This window comes from Eurosta solidaginis, chromosome 4, assembly GCF_040869045.1.
Source record: "Eurosta solidaginis isolate ZX-2024a chromosome 4, ASM4086904v1, whole genome shotgun sequence".
Taxonomy (NCBI): Eukaryota; Metazoa; Arthropoda; class Insecta; order Diptera; family Tephritidae; genus Eurosta; species Eurosta solidaginis.
The window spans coordinates 55,553,318-55,575,069 of record NC_090322.1 but is presented as its reverse complement, the minus strand read 5'-3'; the positions used below and the strand labels follow the sequence as shown (position 1 = coordinate 55,575,069).

General features: G+C 42.3%; 1 protein-coding gene across 6 annotated transcripts in view; it reads left to right on the top strand.

Annotated features, from left to right (window-relative positions):
- The window catches only part of LOC137249799 (zinc finger protein 892-like), a 185,026-nt gene that overhangs the window by 44,115 nt on the left and 119,159 nt on the right, over window positions 1-21,752 (top strand). For 4 of the 6 annotated variants that reach the window (XM_067781727.1, XM_067781724.1, XM_067781729.1 and 1 more), the window contains exons 5-6: window positions 5,653-5,760; window positions 5,817-5,930. In XM_067781727.1, coding sequence (XP_067637828.1) covers window positions 5,653-5,760; window positions 5,817-5,930 — 222 coding nt within the window. The remainder of the gene's footprint in view (window positions 1-5,652; window positions 5,761-5,816; window positions 5,931-21,752) is intronic. The other 2 variants (XM_067781728.1, XM_067781726.1) reach the window with 1 other exon arrangement.

Below are 21,752 nucleotides of genomic sequence, written 5' to 3'. Positions count from 1 at the left end.
AAAACAGGTAATGTTCATATGCACTTTACCTAATATCTAATCCTTTGAACGACCAGTCGCTGTTGTAAGTTAATTATAATTGAGATAACGCATTAGGAAACATGACGCTCGATTCGCTGCCTCTTCGTCGTCGAATGGTCATACGCCGAAAACATTTTATGCCCATATAATTCTTTGTGAAACATAGCATAATTAACCTGAATTCGCAGACAATTTCCTTATTGCGCTCGGCATTCGAATATATGTATTTGCTACCTAAGACTACGCCCACATCATTTTGCCAACTTTTTATTCCTTCCCTCCGCTCACTGTCGCGTTGCAGGTTTTTCTCGTCCCTTTCGCGCTGGCCCCTCTTCCTGGTTTCCATTAACTTCAGCATCCTTTCTAGACAATCAAATGACTGTGCAAAAATTCGCAGTTGATTATTGTTCTATTAATCGAATGATATTCTATAAATTTATGTCCGCTGAATGCGCAATTTTGTGCCTTGAATGAACACGCTTCAAATGCCAATACTTGTCTGTATACCACAAGAATAAATATCTAGCATTAAGCAGACTTCGCTTTTAATTAACGAGCAACATACGAGAACTAACGCATTTACATGTGAACAATTTTTGTGGGCGCGCATTTTATTGCAATAGCCAACCCATTCGCTGAGTGATTATCAGAATAAAACCTTTAGCATGGAATATTACTCAATGATAAACCACAAGAAAGTGAAGTTTCGCGCTCTGATACCCTTTATTGGAATAAGATCATCACGTTCAATTAAGCCGGAATAAAAACAGAATTCAGAATTGAGCTCAACAGAGCAACCGCCATCACAAGAGGCAAACAAACACTCAGGTGAAACAGCCATGTTGAGCTGCATACAAAGCACCACAATAAAAAGCATACTACTCAAATGTACATATTCATTGCTGAGTTTTGTACAACTGTTTTCCATCTCATTTTCCAATGTAAAGGAAGCGTCGCTGAAATGCTTTTATGTCGCCTAAGAGCAGAGCGTGCTGCTACGATGAACGACACGAGAACCAGAATCTACCTACTGTGTATGTATAACGCAACATTCGCCGAATTTTACTCAATTTTGCTGTTTTACTTTATTCAAAGAAGTCGCTGAACTATTCCAATTCTACAAATAAGTACAAAATTTATCTCAACTACACCTAATAAAGCCCAGCAACGCTGCGCTGCTTATAAGTCGCCGAAGCGATGAGCATCCTGCTCAAACAGTTAAACTGATGACCGGAACGGGTTAATCGGTATGCATAACACTCAACAGTACCCAAGTTTTATACATATTACAGTTTAGGGCCTATAAGACAAGCGCAAATCCAAGTCGCAGTCACGCTTCCTATGTATCGCCACAGAAAAGAGAGTAACTTTCAAATATTAAATTCACCAAATAAACGCAAAATAATGCTGCTGTCAGAGAAGTGCTGAGCGCATGGAATATATATGTATAGCTCGCTAATACATTTCCCAAAACAACACCAATAAACTCAAAATTATGCGAAGTAAAAGGGAAGGCTGAACTGCCAATAAGACGCTAAATTCATGAGGGTACTGCTGAAACGAATGAACTGACAACTAATATATCTATGTACATATATCTCGCCGGGTTCTGGCTGATCCTTTTTTCCAAAACAAACAGCAAGTAAAAGCAGCAATGCTCGAATGCCATAATTCTCCCTGTTTAATAATCCAAACATAAAATAATATCGCAGCTACGCCGAAGAAAGGCAACACCGCTGCGCTGCTTTTACGTCACCCAAGCTATGAGCGCACTGCTCAAACGAATAACCCAACAACTGAAATATATATGACACGCCGAATTAAGTACCGAAATTCTAGCTTATTTCCCAACATAACACAAACAAAATCGCTATTACGCCGGAGTAAAAGCTACACTGTTGAACTGCTTTTCTGTCGCCGGAGCCATGAGCGCACTGCTCAAATACACAATTATCGCTGTATTATTCTCCACATACAAAATAATAACGCAACTTTGCCGAAGAGAAGGCAGCAACGCTGCGCTCCTTCTACGTCGCCGAAGCTGTGAGGGCATTGCTCAAACATCACAATATTCGCTGTTTATTTTTTCCAAATATAAATAATACGCAAAATAATATCGCAGATAAGCCGACGAAAAGTCAGAACTTTCGCTTTTAATTTCTTCCAAATAAAAACGCAAAACAAAGTCGCAAATACGCCCAAGAAAACACAGCAAGACTACGCTGCTTGTAAGTCGCTGAAGCTATGAGTGGTCTGCTCCAGTGTTGTCACTCTACCACTATTTAGGCTAAAATCCGGATCTACCACTCCTACCACTTTTTTTTTAAATATACCACTTTTTTATTTGACTTCATTTAACTATGTTCTTTAAGTTGCTCACAATGACCTAAAATTATGACTTGGTTACAGGTTGGACTGCGCTAAAAAATAAAAAAAATGTCTGCGATGATTTTATGTTTGCTGAATTATCGGCATATATGTGCAATTTCGCAGTCCTTCCCCATAGCACTGCTGGCGCTGAAAGATTGTTCTCACTAATGAATGCAATTAAATCTTGTAAGAGAAATCGTCTGAATGTATTATGTGTGGAAAATCAAATTTTCACTGAAGAAATGTGTGATTTTTATAATACTTACGTACCTTCGAAAGAACTTATACAATTTTATGTAAAATTTAACTTTATTGATGAGAAATTCGTGCCAAAAACTTTGTAATAATCTGATTTTTCGACTACTGAGTGGAATATCGCCGTATCTCTGCCGCCGTTTCGAAAACGACCTATCCTAGAAAATTTTGGAATAACGCCCTATTTCAGAACTTGTTTCAAGAACGTTCTGTCTCAGCTTAAATTTAATAAATTTGTGACATAAGCTGGGACGTTTATGAAAAACATTTTGGGCGTTCTCCAATCGAGTTCTGAGATAGGTCGTTTTCAAAAGAAAAACTGAAATATGGTGTTTTTGAAAAACATTCTCAGATAGGGCGTTCTCGTACTGACAGCCGAGATACGAGCGATATTCCACTCAGCCGTCGATTGCAGTATCCGATGGATGTCTTCGATGTCACCGATGTAAGTTGTAAAATTTAAAAAATAAATTGTTTTAATGCACAAGTCTCTTTCATTAGATTTGGGCTATTGGTATTCGTTGAATACCATTGAAGTAATTTGTTATTTTAAGGTTTTTTAGTAGTATTATTATATGTTTGAACTATGTGTTATGAAAAATGGAATATTCGGAGACTGTAAATTTATTTTAGTCGTATCCACACATGGTTTGTTAAAGTTCTTGGACGGTAGTCCGCATTTGACTATCAATTTCAGCTGTTCAGGTTTTTGTAGTAAAAAATTTTCAAACTTTTAAGACTAGTTCTTTGATACTTATTCAAATAGTTTATTAAAAAAACGCCTAAAAACTACCGACTACTAACTTCAGAATTAAAAACTAGGTGAGAGTCCCACTATTATTTAATTATTTTTTTTATTTGATAAGGTCTAAAGCCTATACAGTATACACATACTCTTCACACAGATGTTTATATGTATGTTGTTAATGCACTTGAAGTTTTTATGTTGATGATGTTATGATAATTTGAAAAAAATTGGTTACAATGTTTTTGAAAATTCTACCACTATTTTTAGGAGATCTACCACCCTTTTTTTGAAAATCTACCACTAAATAGATTTTAGAAGTGACAACACTGGTCTGCTCATTTTCCACACTTATCCAAAATACAAAACACAAAACAATGTCGAGCCACGCCGAATTAAAGACAGAACTTTGCGCCGCTCCCAAGTTGCCTTAGCTATGAGCGCACTGTCAGTTTTCGCTGTTGATTTCTTCCAAATACAAACACACAAAATAGTAACGCAGCTACGCCGAAGAAAAGACAGCAATGCTGAGCTGCTTACACTTCGCCGAAGTTATGAGCGTACTGTTCAAATGAACCAGCTGACAATCAGTATGTGAACATCTGTAGGTATAACGCACAGAAACCTTGGCTGAATTTTACCTTAGAAATGGCAATGACGCGGAATTGATCACAAAGCGCCGAGGTAACGAGCGCATCTTTTTATGTGAAACAACTGATACATATTTATGACTCACAAAAATATTCGCTAAACTTTGCACATTAAGTTTTTCTTTTCACATTTTAGTTATTATTATTTTTGAATTTCGTTAAAATAAAAGAAGCCCCACAGGACAGAATAAATGTACATAACTCGATGTAGCCATGAGCTTGCCGCTCGACTGAACCAACTTCGCGTAGGTACATTTTCCATAATATAATCTATACATTTTTATTTGAAGAATGGATAGCATTATGGATTTAATGAGCACGCTCGGAATGCGAAAACAAACTCGTTGGTATACTAAAATAAAATATCTAATGCGAATCAAATTCGCTTTTATATAACATGAACATTCCCTCTCTTACAACTCTTCTTCACCACAAGATCATCGCTCACAATTATTCCTAATGGATACACACCTCAAAACATACACAAACCAAAGTCGCAGCATCGATGAAATATAAAGCAAACGCAGAAATAAGCGCAAGAAGCAAGCGCCGCAAATACAAACACATTGCACAACACAACCAAAGTCGCAAGGCGCCGATGCAATTTATTTACTGAGAATAACATACATGCCGCCGACGTGATGAGCGCACTGTTCAAATAAGTCAACCAAATTCGCCGAAATGCTGAAATATGAATCAAACGCAGAGCTGAGTGCAGCAAATACAAAACACAACGAAATTCGCAAGGCGTCGACGAGTTGACTTTGCTGCCAACAGAAGTGTTCGCAATATTCGCCGCAATACAGAGCCAACGACGACGACGCAAAACAGCAACACAGAATAACGTATAATTCGCCGACGTTATGAGCAATACGCTAAACGAGCGAACCCTGCTGACAACTGAACCGTGTATCTTCGGATGTAAAACACTCAATCTATTCGCAGAATTTTGCTATTCCACATTTTGGACATATGTATATATGTAGCAGTACACGCTGAATTCTACACCACAACTTTTTCTATATTATTTTTCAAATTCACTGCCGATAGCCCGAAATAAGTGTTCTGTAAGCACTAAACCCTTCGGCTCGTAGGACGAAATTATGTTTTCCTTTTAATTAAATTATAATAAACAAATCGCATTGAATATACTTATATTTTTTATTAATACAAATTCGGTCCGTGTACAACCGTCTCGATACGCAGTTCGCTCAATACTGACTCCACTCGCTTGAACATAGATATTTCCTGTTTTTAGCAAATAGCGCGCGCGGGCGTTATTGTCCTGCACTCGCTCCGTTACGTTGCTTCGCTTGTCAAGTGAGTTCAAAGTATGGTGGCACATGAATCTTGCTTTACAAATTGTGAAATGTAAAGCAAATCAAAAATTTTAGATAGTGTTAACTTGTGACACTGTCCAAAGGGTGAACGCAAAGCAACGCGCAGAGTGTTTTATGAATATCCAAGTTAACAATTTTGAAACAGCGATTTCGCTGTTGGAGTAGTTGGTTCATGATCGCTCCCCAAGCAGGACATTATATAAAGTTTTTATGCTTTTAATATATTTTATTTAACTTAAATAACACATTACTATTTTAATTCACTTTAAAGCAAAAAAAAATGCTGGAAAAAGGCAAAGAAGTATCGACACAGGTTTCAAAACCAAACAAGGGGACAAATGATTCGCACCGAAAGACAGCAGAAACAAATGAAACACATGTAAGCTGCCAATAATCATCTCAATTCATAAGTAAAAATGTTTTAATATTTTCAAGTACCAGACTAGCACTCACTATGAAAATGACAACTGTGATCTTTTGGCAGAAACGGATATTATTGAGGAAACGGAGACTGAAGACATTTTAAGTAAAAGCGTATATGAGGCAGAGGTATGTAAGTTGATATTATTAACAACAATTCATTTCATCAATATATGTGACCCGGTCTATGAAAAGGTGGCTTATGACTAAAAAAAAATTTTACCACTTTTTTTTCTGGTTTCGATAGTTTTTGAGACGCTCTTTCACGTGGTGAAAACTAGAAAGTCCTAACTTGCTTAGAAGTGTTCTGGAGGTGATATTTTCATCCACTTACATTTGACATTCAGCTCGAAACAATGCTTGTAGTTCGTCCTCGTAATTGATACCAACATCATAGACATAATCGTCATCATTCTCTTCGTTTTCACAGAAATATGTTTGAAAAACCTCGCTAAATTCATCTCCGACAGACATTAGCCGTGTTTTTTAACACGCGCGTATACGTTTCGTTTGCGCGTGTTAAAAAACGCCTATCTTCGCTTGGATAATGCTTAGGAGACCCATCTAGCGGCTGTGGTAAAACAACTAGCTACAGCAACAGGGTGTACCGAAAAGCGGAGACGCAACTCTCTGATGGCCATAGGGTATAACATATAGCTGAATCAGTTGCGATGAATTGTGGACACACATATAATACATAGAATTAGTGTACAGGGTGAAACAAAGACACATATTTCAGTTACATCTGAGTATAATGCGTATTGAAATTTAGTAGGACAAAATTTATGCGCAGCAATTTCAGAGGTGTATTTATAGTTTGTCTCTTAGCAGTCAATATAAAGTTTAAGCGTAAACGGATATACGCGTGTTAAAAACACGGCTATTATTCACAAGCGGCACACGTCCTACTCGTTCAGCATTGCTTTTAAATCCGAGCACTCACACGATTTTTTTCGGTCAGAAACTGGTTTGTGCTTTGCATTGAAAAAAACATCGCTCTTTATATACACACACGAACTTATCTCATTTATGCTCTTTTGCCTTTTTTGGTTGCCTTTTGGGCATGACTGCCTATAATGCAAAAGAAAAACTAGTAAGAAACTGAAGAAATGCATTGTTTATCTTTAACAGCTGTTTCTCGCAATTTCTTTTTTTGAGTCATAAGCCACCTTTTCATAGACCGGGTCACATATTAGAAAGATATTAGTACAATAAGATCCAAAAGCTTTTAGTATAACCAAAATACTAAACAAATATAATAACAATAAGCGAAATTAATTTGATTTGATTTGGTAAACAAATATAAATCCAGGAACAAAAATACATATATGTATGATAAACAGTCGCAACAATAAAATTTTTTTTCAAGTTAAGGAAACGAGAAACATTTAATTGAAAACAAGTAAGGAAGGCTAAGTTCGGGTGTAACCGAACATTACATACTCAGTTGAGAGCTATGGAGACAAAATAAGGAAAATCACCATGTAGGAAAATGAACCTAGGGTAACCCTGGAATGTGCTTGTATGACATGTGTATCAAATGGAAGGTATTAAAGAGTATTTTAAGAGAGAGTAGGCCATAGTTCTATGGATGGACGCCATTTAGGGATATCGCCATAAAGGTGGACCAGGGCTGACTCTAGAATTTGTTTGTACGATATTGGTATCAAATGAAAGGTGTTACTGAGCATTTTAAGAGGGAGTGAGCCTTAGGTCTATCGGTGGACGCCTTTTCGAGATATCGCCATTGAGGTGGACCAGGGGTGACTCTAGAATGTGTTTGTACGATATGGGTATCAAATGAAAGGTGGTAATGAGTATTTTAAAAGGGATTGGGCTTTAGTTCTATAGGTGAACGCCTTTTCGAGAAATCGCCATAAAGGTGGACCAGAGGTGACTCTAGAATATGTTTGTACGATATGGGTATCAAATAAAAGCTGGTCCTGAGCATTTTAAGAGGGAGTGGGCATTAGGTCTATAGGTGGACGCCTTTTCGAGATATCGCCATTAGGGTGGGCCAGGGTGACTCTAGAATGTGTTTGTACGATATGGGTATCAAATGAAAGGTGGTAATGAGTATTTTAAAAGGGAGTAATCCCTAGTTCTATAGGTGGACGCCTTTTAGAGATATCGCCATAAAGGTGGACCAAGGGTGACTCTAGAATGTTTGTACGATATGGGTATCAAACGAAAGGTGTTACTGAGCATTTTAAGAGGGAGTGGGCATTAGGTCTATAGGTGGACGCCTTTTCGAGATATCGCCATTAGGGTGGGCCAGGGGTGACTCTAGAATGTTTGTACGATATGGGTATCAAACGAAAGGTGTTACTGAGCATTTTAAGAGGGTGTGGACATTAGATCTATAGGTGGACGCCTTTTCGAGATATCGCCATTAGGGTGGGCCAGGGGTGACTCTAGAATGTTTGTGCGATATGGGTATCAAACGAAAGGTGTTACTGAGCATTTAAGAGGGAGTGGGCATTAGGTCTATAGGTGGACGCCTTTTCGAGATATCGCCATTAGGGTGGGCCAGGGGTGACTCTAGAATGTTTGTACGATATGGGTATCAAACGAAAGGTGTTACTGAGCATTTTAAGAGGGTGTGGACATTAGATCTATAGGTGGACGCCTTTTCGAGATATCGCCATTAGGGTGGGCCAGGAGTGACTCTAGAATGTTTGTACGATATGGGTATCAAACGAAAGGTGCTACTGAGCATTTTAAGAGGAAGTGGGCATTAGGTCTATAGGTGGACGCCTTTTCGAGATATCGCCATTAGGGTGGGCCAGGGGTGACTATAGAATGTGTTTGTACGATATGGATATCAAATTAAAGGTATTAATGAGGGTTTTAAAAGCGAGTGGCCCTTATATGTATATGTGAGGGCGTTCTCGCGATATCGACCAAAATGTGGACCAGGTGATCCAGAAAATCATCTGTCGGGTACTGCTAATTTATTTATATATGCAATACCACTAACAGTATTCCTGCCAAGATTCCAAGGGCTGTTGATTTCGCCTTGTAGAACTTTTTCATTTTCTTCTACTTAATATGGTAGGTGTCACACCCATTTTACAAAGTTTTTTCCAAAGTTATATTTTGTGTCAATAAACCAATCCAGTTACCATGTTTCATCCCTTTTTTCGTATTTGGTATAGAATTATGGCATTTTTTCATTTTTCGTAATTTTCGATATCGATAAAGTGGGCGTGGTTGGTTATGGTCGGATTTCGGCAATTTTTTATACCAAGATAAAGTGAGTTCAAATAAGTACGTGGGCTAAGTTTAGTAAAGATATATCGGTTTTTGCTCAAGTTATTGTGTTAACGGCCGAGCGGAAGGACAGACGGTGGACTGTGTATAAAAACTGGGCGTGGCTTCCACCGATTTCGCCCATTTTCACAGAGAACAGTTACCGTCATAGAATCTATGTCCCTACCAAATTTGAGAAGGATTGGTAAATTTTTGTTCGACTTATGGCATTAAAAGTATTCTAGACAAACTAAATGAAAATGGGCGGAGCCACGCCCATTTTGAAATTTTCTTTTATTTTTGTATTTTGTTGCATCATATCATTACTGGAGTTGAATTTTGACTTAATTTACTTATATACAGTAAAGATATTAAATTTTTTGTTAAAATTTGAATTAAAAAAAATTTTTTTTTAAAAAGTGGGCGTGTTCTTCATCCAATTTTGCTAATTTTTATTTAGCACATATATAGTAATAGTAGTAACGTTCCTGCCAAATTTCATCATTATATCTTTAACGACTGTCAAATTACAGCTTGCAAAACTTTAAAATTACCTACTTTTAAAAGTAGGCGGTGCCACGCCCATTGTCCAAAATCTTACTAATTTTCTATTCTGCGTCATAACGCCAACCCATCTACCAAGTTTCATCGCTTTAACCGCCTTTGGCAATGAATTATCGCATTTTTTCGGTTTTTCGAAATTTTCGATATGTGGTTATAGTCCGATATCGTTCATTTTAAATAGCGATCTGAGATGAGTGCCCAGGAATCTACATACCAAATTTCATCAAGATACCTCAAAATTTACTCAAGTTATCGTGTTAACGGAGACACGGACGGACGGACGGACATGGCTCAATCAAATTTTTTTTCGATACTGATGATTGTGATATATGGAAGTCTATATCTATCTCGATTCCTTTATACCTGTACAACCAACCGTTATCCAATCAAAGTTAATATACTCTGTGAGCTCTGCTCAACTGAGTAGAAAAAGTTCAGAAAAATTGTTGAAATAAAGGGAAATTCAAAACGTTAAAGTCAATTATCGCCTAAATATCTGCTTGGAGGAACAAATTCCGTTAAAGTATTAATTTTGTCACGAACCTCAAAATAATAAGTATACTGAATTGATCAGGATGAAGATCTGAGTCGATGTACCAATGTCCGTGTGTCCGTCTGTATGTTTCAATGCAAACTATTCCTCAAATTTTTGAGAAATCTGAACGAAATTTTGTCAGCTGGTATATCTTGGTGTCGGATTAGACATGGATCGGAATACAATAGAATATATTCCCCATACAACCGATTTTTCAGACAAGGAGCTTTTATTGTAATATCTTCCTCAATTTATCAGTTAGAAACTTCAAATTTCACCAAATGCTTAGGTATAGGACATACATTGTTTTCTGGAAAATTGTATAGATCGGTGGTATATATAGCATATATCCCATATAACCGATTGTTCAGATAAGAAATATTCCACAATTTCTATACCATTTTTTTAGCTCTAAGCTTCAAATTTCACCCGATTACGTATATAGTATATATTGTCTGGTAAAATTTTAGAGATCGGACGCATCTAATATCTAATCTAATACCTAATATATACATCTAATCTAATATATATTATAAATGGGAAAGTTTGGATGTTAAGATGTTTGGATGTTTGGATGTTTAGATGTTTGGATGTTTGGATGTTTGGATGTTTGGATGTTTGGATGTTTGGATGTTTGGATGTTTGTCCAGACGTTTGTCTTTGTGACTCAATAACGCAAGAACGGCTGGACCGATTTGGATGAAATTTTGCACACATATAGCCAATAGTCTAGAAGGATCTACTAGCTATATATTTTTCAAAAGGGGCGTGGTCCCCGCCCCCTAGGAACAGTTATAATTTAATTATTATATTTTTTCGTCTTTGCGTCTGAATCACGCCAGAATGGCTACACGGATTTTGATGAAATTTGGGACACAGACAGTAGTCTACTAGCGAAATCTTTTTCGAACATGGAAAGAGGGGTGGGGGTCCCACGACCCTTCGAGAAATTATTTTTCATAATTTTTACACATTATAACTTTACGTATACTGGCCTTCACCAATATCACAGACTCAAGGGGTCAAATAAGTCGAGGGCTTACAAAGTAAGCAGTGACACCCTCGGCCCGCCCCCTTTATCTCCCCCTCTGGTGTAAAATCCATAAATTGTTATAACTCAATCTAAATTTTCTCCTAAATCAATAGTTTTTGGTATCTGGTACATACAGAACGAGATCTAGACAATTTTGGAGGAACGATCAGTGGTCCTCTCCTCTACTCTCGCCATCCGCCCTCCATCAATTGTTTTTATTAGCACGCTTTTATTAGCTTTACCTGTATGTTTCTATCTAACTTTTTATTCGCTCCAATGCGCCTGCTGCCTTATTAACATGGTTTTATAATTAGCTTCACCTTATTTGTAATCCCGTAAGGGTCATATCGAGACCCTTCCGGGACCATTTCTGGATGGTTTTCGGTATCGGTCCGGGATTACGCCGGGGTAATTTCGGGACTTTTTCGGGACTATTTCGGGATCATTTTGGGACCCTTCCGAGATCATTTCTGTATAGTTTACGGGATCCGTCCGGGATCCCGTCGGGGTTATTTTGGAACATTTTCGGGACTATTCCGGAATCATTTCGGGACTATTTCGCGATCATTTGGGGACCCTTCCGGCATCATTTCTGGATGGTTTTCGGGATCCGTGCGGGATCCCGTCGGGGTCATATGGGGACTTTTTCGGGATCATTTGAGGGCTCTTCCGGCATCATTTCTGGATGGTTTTCGGGATCCGTCCGGGATATCGTCGGGGTCATTTGGGGACTTTTTCGGGATCATTTGGGGGCTCTTCCGATATCATTTCTGGATGGTTTTCGGGATCCGTCCGGGATCTCGTCGGGGTCATTTGGGGACTTTTTCGGAATCATTTTGGGGCTCATCCGGCATCATTTCTGGATGGTTTTCGGGATCCGTCCGGGATCCCGTCGGGGTCATTTCGGGACTTTTTCGCGACTAATACGGGATCATTTGGGAACCCTTTCGGCATCATTTCTGGATGGTTTTCGGGATCCGTCCGGGATCCCATTAGGGTAATTTCGGGACTATTAGGGGATCATTTGGGAACCTTTCCGGCATCATTTCTGGATAATTTTCGGGATCCGTCCGGGATGCCGACGAGATCATTTCGAGATCATTTGGGATACCTACCGGCATCATTTCTGGATGGTTTTTGGGATTCGTCCGGGATCCCGTCGTGGTCCTTTCGGGACTTTTTTTCGACTAATACGGGATCATTTGCGGACCCTTTCGGCATCATTTCTGGATAGTTGTCGGGATCCCGTCACGGTCATTTCGGGACTATTAGGGGATCATTTGAGGACCTTTCCGGCATCATTTCTGTATTGTTTTCGGAATCCTTTCGGGATCCCGTCAGGGTCATTTTGGGACTTTTTTGGGGCTAATACGGGATCATTTGGGGATCCTCTAGGGGTCGTTTCGTGACTTTTTCTGTTTTATTTCGGGATCATTTGGGGACCCTTCCGGCATAATTTCTTGATGGTTTGCCGGATCCATCAGGGTCATTTCGGGACCATTTTGGGATCATTTGGGGACCCTTCCGAGATCATTTCTGGATCCGTCCGGGATGCCGTAGGAGCCATTTCGGGATTTTTTGTTACTTTTCCGGGATAGTTTTTGGACCCTTCCGGGATCATTTCTGGATCTGTGCGGGATCCCATCTGGGTCATTTCCGGACTATTTCGGGATCATTTTGGGATCCTTCCGGAATCATTTCTGTATGGTTTTCGCGATCCGTCGTTGATTCCCTCAGACCCATTTCGGAACCTTTTCTGGAGTATGTCGGGGTCATTTGGGGACTTTTTCGGGATCATTTGGGGCTCTTCCGGCATCATTTCTGGATGGTTTTCGGGATCCGTGCGGGATCTCGTCGGGGTCATTTGGGGACTTTTTCGGGATCATTTGGGGGCTCTTCCGGCATCATTTCTGGATGGTTTTCGGGATCCGTCCGGGATATCGTCGGGGTCATTTGGGGACTTTTTCGGGATCATTTGGGGGCTCTTCCGGCATCATTTCTGGATGGTTTTCGGGATCCGTCCGGGATCCCATCAGGGTAATTTCGGGACTATTAGGGGATCATTTGTGGACCTTTCCGGCATCATTTCTGGATAATTTTCGGTATCCGTCCGGGATGCCGACGAGGTCATTTCGGGATTATTTCGGGATCATTTGGGATACCTACCGCCATCATTTCTGGATGGTTTTTGGGATTCGTCCGGGATCCCGTCGGGGTCATTTCGGGACTTTTTCTCGACTAATACGGGATCATTTGCGGACCCTTTCGGCATAATTTCTGGATAGTTGTCGGGATCCGTTCGGGATCCCGTCACGGTCATTTCGGAACTATTAGGGGATCATTTGAGGACCTTTCCGGCATCATTTGTGGATAGTTTTTGGAATCCTTTCGGGATCCCGTCAGGGTCATTTCGGGGCTTTTTCGGAATCATTTCAGGATTCGTCCGGGAACCCGTCAGGGTAATTTCTGGACTTTTCCGAGACTATTTCGGGATCATTTTGGGACCTTCCCAAGATCATTTCTGGATGGATTTCGGGATTTGTCCGGGATGCCCTCAGGGTCATTTTGGGACTATTAGGTGAGCATTTGAGGACCGTTCCGGCATCACTTCTGGATGGTTTTCGGTATCCGTTCAGATTCCCGTCGGAATAATTGCGGGACTTTTTCGGGATCATTGGGGTCCCTTCCAAAATCATTTCTGGATGGTTTTTGGGATTCGTCCGGCATCCCGTCGGGGTCATTTCGGGACTTTTTCTCGACTAATACGGGATCATTTGCGGGCCCTTTCGGTATCATTTCTGGATAGTTGTCGGGATCCGTTCGGGATCCCGTCAGGGTCTTTTCGGAACTATTGGGAGATCATTTGAGGACCTTTCCGGCATCATTTCTGGTTAGTTTTCGGGATCCTTTCCGGGTCCCATCAGGGTCATTTCGGGACTTTTTCGGCATCATTTAAGATTGGTTTTCAGGATTCGTCCGGTATCCCTCAGGGTAATTTCTGGACTTTTCCCAGACTATTTCGGGATAATTTTGGGACCCTCCCAAGATCATTTCTGGATGGATTTCGGGATCTGTCCGGGATGCCGTCAGGGTCATTTTGGGACTATTAGGTGATCATTTGAGGACCTTTTCGGCATCACTTCTGGATGGTTTTCGGTATCCGCTCAGGATCCCGTCGGAATTATTGCGGGACTTTTTCGGGATCATTTGGCGTCCCTTCCGGCATCATTTCTGGCTGGTTTTTGGTATTCGTCCGGCATCCCGTCGGGTTCATTTCGGGACTTTTTCTCGACTAATACGGGATCATTTGCGGGCCCTTTCGGCATCATTTCTAGATAGTTGTCGGGATCCGTTCGGGATCCCGTCAGGGTCTTTTCGGAACTATTAGGTGATCATTTGAGGACATTTCCGGCATCATTTCTGGATAGTTTTCGGGATCCTTTCGGGGTCCAGTCAGGGTCATTTCGGGACTTTTTCGGGATCATTTAGAGATGGCTTTCAGGATTCGTCCGGGAACCCGTCAGGGTAATTTCTGAACTTTTCCGAGACTATTTCGGGATAATTTTGGGACCTTCCCAAGATCATTTCTGGATGGATTTTGGGATCAGTCCGGGATGCCGTCAGGGTCATTTTGGTATTAGGTGATCATTTGACGACCTTTCCGGCATCACTTCTGGATGGTTATCGGTATCCGATCAGGATCCCCTCGGAATCATTGCGGGACTTTTTCGGGATCATTTGGGGTCCCTCCCAAGATCATTTCTGGATGGATTTCGGGATCTGTCCGGGATCCCGTCAGGGTCATTTAGGGGTGCGTTCGAGATCCCGTCAGGGTCATTTCGGGACTTCTTCGGGAATATATCGGGGTCATTTCTGGATGGTTTATGGGATCCGTCCATGACCCCTTAAGGGTCATTTCGGGACTATTAGGTGATCATTTGAGGACCTTTCCGGCATCACTTCTGGATGATTTTCGGTATCCGTTCGGGATCCCGTCGGAATCAATGCGGGACTTTTACGGAATCATTTGGGATTCCTTCCGGCATCATTTCTGGATGGTTTTCGGGATTTGTCCGGGATCCCGTCGGGGTTATTTCGGGACCTTTTCGGGGCTAATACGGGATCATTTGGGGATCCTCTAGGGGTCGTCTCGTGACTTTTTCTGTATTATTTCGGGATCATTTTGGGACCCTTTCGGCATAATTTCTTGATGGTTTGCCGGACCCATCATGGTCATTTCGGGACCATTTTGGGATCATTTGGGGACCCTTCCGAGATCATTTCTGGATCCGTCCGGGATGCCGTAGGAGCCATTTCGGGATTTTTTGTTACTTTTCCGGGATAGTTTTTGCACCCTTCCGGGATCATTTCTGGATCTGTGCGGGATCCCATCTGGGTCAATTCCGGACTATTTCGGGATCATTTTGGAATTCTTCCGGAATCATTTCTGTATGGTTTTCGCGATCCATCGTGGATCCCCTCGGAGCCATTTCGGAACTTTTTCTGGAGTTAGTCGGGATAATTTAGGGACCCTTCCTGGATATTTTCTGGATGGTTTCTGAGATCCGTCCGGGAGCCCGTCAGGGTAATTTCGGAACTTTTTCGGGACTATTTCGGGATCAATTTGGTACCCTTCAGGCATCATTTCTGTGTGGTTATCTGGATAAGTCTAGAATCGTGTCGTTGTCATTTCGGGTTTTTTTGGGACTACTTCGGGAACTTTTGGAAACACTTCCTGGGCGTTTCTGGATGGTTTTCGGGATCCGTCCGCGATAGCGTCGGGGTCATTTCGTGGCTTTTTCTGGATAATTTCGTTATCATTTTGGGATCCTATCAGGTTATCAGCTCATAAAGTTCTTTTTTTTACTCAATTACAAAAATAAAATGCATTAGACAGAAAAAAAATTTTAAACAGATAACTTTATAAGCAGGCTAACGTGAATAGCCCACATATTTTATTTTCTCCTTGCGGACGGGGCCGCGGGTAAAGGCTATCTAATATATATTATAAATGGGAAAGTTTGGATGTTAAGATGTTTGGATGTTTGGATGTTTAGATGTTTGGATGTTTGGATGTTTGGATGTTTGGATGTTTGTCCAGACGTTTGTCTTTGTGACTCAATAACGCAAGAACGGCTGGACCGATTTGGATGAAATTTTGCACACATATAGCCAATAGTCTAGAAGGATCTACTAGCTATATATTTTTCAAAAGGGGCGTGGTCCCCGCCCCCTAGGAACAGTTATAATTTAATTATTATATTTTTTCGTCTTTGCGACTGAATCACGCCAGAATGGCTACACCGATTTTGATGAAATTTGGGACACAGACAGTAGTCTACTAGCGAAATTTTTTTCGAACATGGAAAGAGGGGTGGGGGTCCCACGACCCTTCGAGAAATTATTTTTCATAATTTTTACACATTATAACTTTACGTATACTGGCCTTCACCAATATCACAGACTCAAGGGGTCAAATAAGTCGAGGGCTTACAAAGTAAGCAGTGACACCTTCCGCCCGCCCCCCTTTATCTCCCCCTCTGGTGTAAAATCCATAAATTGTTATAACTCAATCTAAATTTTCTCCTAAATCAATAGTTTTTGGTATCTGGTACATACAGAACGAGATCTAGACAATTTTTGAGGAACGATCAGTGGTCCTCTCCTCTACTCCCGCCATCCGCCCTCCATTAATTGTTTTTATTAGCACGTTTTTATTAGCTTTACCTGTATGTTTCTATCTAACTTTTTATTCGCTCCAATGCGCCTGCTGCCTTATTAACATGGTTTTATAATTAGCTTCACCTTATTTGTAATCCCGTAAGGGTCATATCGAGACCCTTCCGGGATCATTTCTGGATGGTTTTCGGGATCGGTCCGGGATTACGCCGGGGTAATTTCGGGACTTTTTCGGGACTATTTCGGGATCATTTTGGGACCCTTCCGGGATCATTTCTGCATAGTTTACGGGATCCGTCCGGGATCCCGTCGGGGTTATTTTGGAACATTTTCGGGACTATTACGGAATCATTTCGGGACTATTTCGCGATCATTTGGGGACCCTTCCGACATCATTTCTGGATGGTTTTCGGGATCCATGCGTTATCTCGTCGGGGTCATATGGGGACTTTTTCGGGATCATTTTAGGGCTCTTCCGGCATCATTTCTGGATGGTTTTCGGGATCCGTCCGGGATATCGTCGGGGTCATTTGGGGACTTTTTCGGGATCATTTGGGGGCTCTTCCGGCATCATTTCTGGATGGTTTTCGGGATCCGTCCGGGATCTCGTCGGGGTCATTTGGGGACTTTTTCGGGATCATTTTGGGGCTCATCCGGCATCATTTCTGGATGGTTTTCGGGATCCGTCCGGGATCCCGTCGGGGTCATTTCGGGACTTTTTCGCGACTAATACGGGATCATTTGGGAACCCTTTCGGCATCATTTCTGGATGGTTTTCGGGATCCGTCCGGGATCCCGTCGGGGTCATTTCGGGACTTTTTCGCGACTAATACGGGATCATTTGGGAACCCTTTCGGCATCATTTCTGGATGGTTTTCGGGATCCGTCCGGGATCCCATTAGGGTAATTTCGGGACTATTAGGGGATCATTTGGGAACCTTTCCGGCATCATTTCTGGATAATTTTCGGGATCCGTCCGGGATGCCGACGAGGTCATTTCGGGGCTATTTCGGGATCATTTGGGATACCTACCGGCATCATTTCTGGATGGTTTTTGGGATTCGGTCGGGATCCCGTCGTGGTCCTTTCGGGACTTTTTTTCGGCTAATACGGGATCATTTGCGGACCCTTTCGGCATCATTTCTGGATAGTTGTTGGGATCCCGTCACGGTCATTTCGGGACTATTAGGGGATCATTTGAGGACCTTTCCGGCATCATTTCTGTATTGTTTTCGGAATCCTTTCGGGATCCCGTCAGGGTCATTTTGGGACTTTTTTGGGGCTAATACGGGATCATTTGGGGATCCTCTAGGGGTCATTTCGTGACTTTTTCTGTTTTATTTCGGGATCATTTGGTGACCCTTCCGGCATAATTTCTTGATGGTTTGCCGGATCCATCAGGGTCATTTCGGGACCATTTTGGGATCATTTGGGGACCCTTCCGAGATCATTTCTGGATCCGTCCGGGATGCCGTAGGAGCCATTTCGGGATTTTTTGTTACTTTTCCGGGATAGTTTTTGGACCCTTCCGGGATCATTTCTGGATCTGTGCGGGATCCCATCTGGGTCATTTCCGAACTATTTCGGGATCATTTTGGGATCCTTCCGGAATCATTGCTGTATGGTTTTCGCGATCCGTCGTTGATTCCCTCGGAGCCATTTCGGAACCTTTTCTGGAGTATGTCGGGGTCATTTGGGGACTTTTTCGGGATCATTTGGGGCTCTTCCGGCATCATTTCTGGATGGTTTTCGGGATCCGTGCGGGATCTCGTCGGGGTCATTTGGGGACTTTTTCGGGATCATTTGGGGGTTCTTCCGGCATCATTTCTGGATAGTTTTCGGGATCCGTCCGGGATCCCATCAGGGTAATTTCGGGACTATTAGGGGATCATTTGTGGACCTTTCCGGCATCATTTCTGGATAATTTTCGGTATCAGTCCGGGATGCCGACGAAGTCATTTCGGGATTATTTCGGGATCATTTGGGATACCTACCGGCATCATTTCTGGATGGTTTTTGGGATTCGTCCGGGATCCCGTCGGGGTCATTTCGGCACTTTTTCTCGACTAATACGGGATCATTTGCGGACCCTTTCGGCATAATTTCTGGATAGTTGTCGGGATCCGTTCGGGATCCCGTCACGGTCATTTCGGAACTATTAGGGGATCATTTGAGGACCTTTCCGGCATCATTTCTGGATAGTTTTTGGAATCCTTTCGGGATCCCGTCAGGGTCATTTCGGGGCTTTTTCGGGATCATTTAAGGATGGCTTTCAGGATTCGTCCGGGAACCCGTCAGGGTAATTTCTGGACTTTTCCGAGACTATTTCGGGATCATTTTGGGACCTTCCCAAGATCATTTCTGGATGGATTTCGGGATTTGTCCGGGATGCCCTCAGGGTCATTTTGGGACTATTAGGTGGACCGTTCCGGCATCACACTTCTGGATGGTTTTCGGTATCCGTTCAGATTCCCGTCGGAATAATTGCGGGACTTTTTCGGGATCATTGGGGTCCCTTCCAAAATCATTTCTGGATGGTTTTTGGGATTCGTCCGGCATCCCGTCGGGGTCATTTCGGGACTTTTTCTCAACTAATACGGGATAATTTGCGGGCACTTTCGGTATCATTTCTGGATAGTTGCCGGGATCCGTTCGGGATCCCGTCAGGGTCATTCTGGGACTATTAGGTGATCATTTGAGGACCTTTTCGGCATCACTTCTGGATGGTTTTCGGTATCCGCTCAGGATCCCGTCGGAATTATTGCGGGACTTTTTCGGGATCATTTGGTGTCCCTTCCGGCATCATTTCTGGCTGGTTTTTGGGATTCGTCCGGCATCCCGTCGGGTTCATTTCGGGACTTTTTCTCGCCTAATACGGGATCATTTGCGGGCCCTTTCGGCATCATTTCTAGATAGTTGTCGGGATCCGTTCGGGATCCCGTCAGGGTCTTTTCGGAACTATTAGGTGATCATTTGAGGACATTTCCGGCATCATTTCTGGATAGTTTTCGGGATCCTTTCGGGGTCCAGTCAGGGTCATTTCGGGACTTTTTCGGGATCATTTAGAGATGGCTTTCAGGATTCGTCCGGGAACCCGTCAGGGTAATTTCTGAACTTTTCCGAGACTATTTCGGGATAATTTTGGGACCTTCCCAAGATCATTTCTGGATGGATTTTGGGATCAGTCCGGGATGCCGTCAGGGTCATTTTGGTATTAGGTGATTATTTGAGGACCTTTCCGGCATCACTTCTGGATGGTTATCGGTATCCGATCAGCATCCCCTCGGAATCATTGCGGGACTTTTTCGGGATCATTTGGGATCCCTCCCAAGATCATTTCTGGATGGATTTCGGGATCTGTCCGGGATCCCGTCAGGGTCATTTAGGGGTGCGTTCGAGATCCCGTCAGGGTCATTTCGGGACTTCTTCGGGAATATATCGGGATCATTTTTGGATGGGTTATGGGATCCGTCCATGACCCCTTAAGGGTCATTTCGGGACTATTAGATGATCATTTGAGGACCTTTCCGGCGTCACTTCTGGATGATTTTCGGTATCCGTTCGGGATCCCGTCGGAATCAATGCGGGACTTTTACGGAATCATTTGGGATTCCTTCCGGCATCATTTCTGGATGGTTTTCGGGATTTGTCCGGGATCCCGTCGGGGTTATTTCGGGACCTTTTCGGGGCTAATACGGGATCATTTGGGGATCGTCTAGGGGTCGTTTCGTGACTTTTTCTGTATTATTTCGGGATCATTTTGGGACCCTTTCGGCATAATTTCTTGATGGTTTGCCGGATCCATCAGGGTCATTTCGGGACCATTTTGGGATCATTTGGGGACCATTCCGAGATCATTTCTGGATCCGTCCGGGATGCCGTAGGAGCCATTTCGGGATTTTTTGTTACTTTTCCGGGATAGTTTTTGCACCCTTCCGGGATCATTTCTGGATCTGTGCGGGATCCCATCTGGGTCAATTCCGGACTATTTCGGGATCATTTTGGAATCCTTCCGGAATCATTTCTGTATGGTTTTCGCGATCCATCGTGGATCCCCTCGGAGCCATTTCGGAACTTTTTCTGGAGTTAGTCGGGATAATTTAGGGACCCTTCCTGGATATTTTCTGGATGGTTTTTGAGATCCGCCCGGGAGCCCGTCAGGGTCATTTCGGAACCTTTTCGGGATCATTTTGGAACACCTTCATGGATCATTTCTGTGTGGTTCTCTACATACGTCTAGAATCGTGTCGCTCTCATTTCGGGTTTTTTTGGGACTATTCGGGGAACTTTTGGAGACCCTTTCGGGGCATTTCTGGATGGTTTTCGGGATCCGTCCGCGATAGCGTTGGGGTCATTTCGTAGCTTTTTCTGGATAATTTCGGGATCATTTGGGATCCTATCAGGTTATCAGCTCATTTAGTTCTTTTTTTTTACTCAATTACAAAAATAAAATGCATTAGACAGAAAACAAAATTGTAAACAGATAATAAGCAGGCTAACGCGAATAGCGCATATATTTAAAATTTTCCTTGCGGACGGGGCCGCGGGTAAAAGCTAGTATATATTATAAATGGCAAAGTTTGGATGTGAAGATGTTTGGATGTTTGGATGTTTGGATGTTTGTCCAGACGTTTGTCTTTGTGACTCAATCACGCAAGAACGGCTGGACCGATTTGGATGAAATTTTGCACACATATAGCCAATAGTATAGAAGGATCTACTAACTATATATTTTTGAAAAGGGGCGTGGTCCCCGCCCCCTAGGAGCAGTTATAATTTAATTATTATATTTTTTCGTTTTTGCGACTGAATCACGCCAGAATGGCTACACGGATTTTGATGAAATTTGGGACACAGACAGTAGTCTACTAGCGAAATTCTTTTCGAA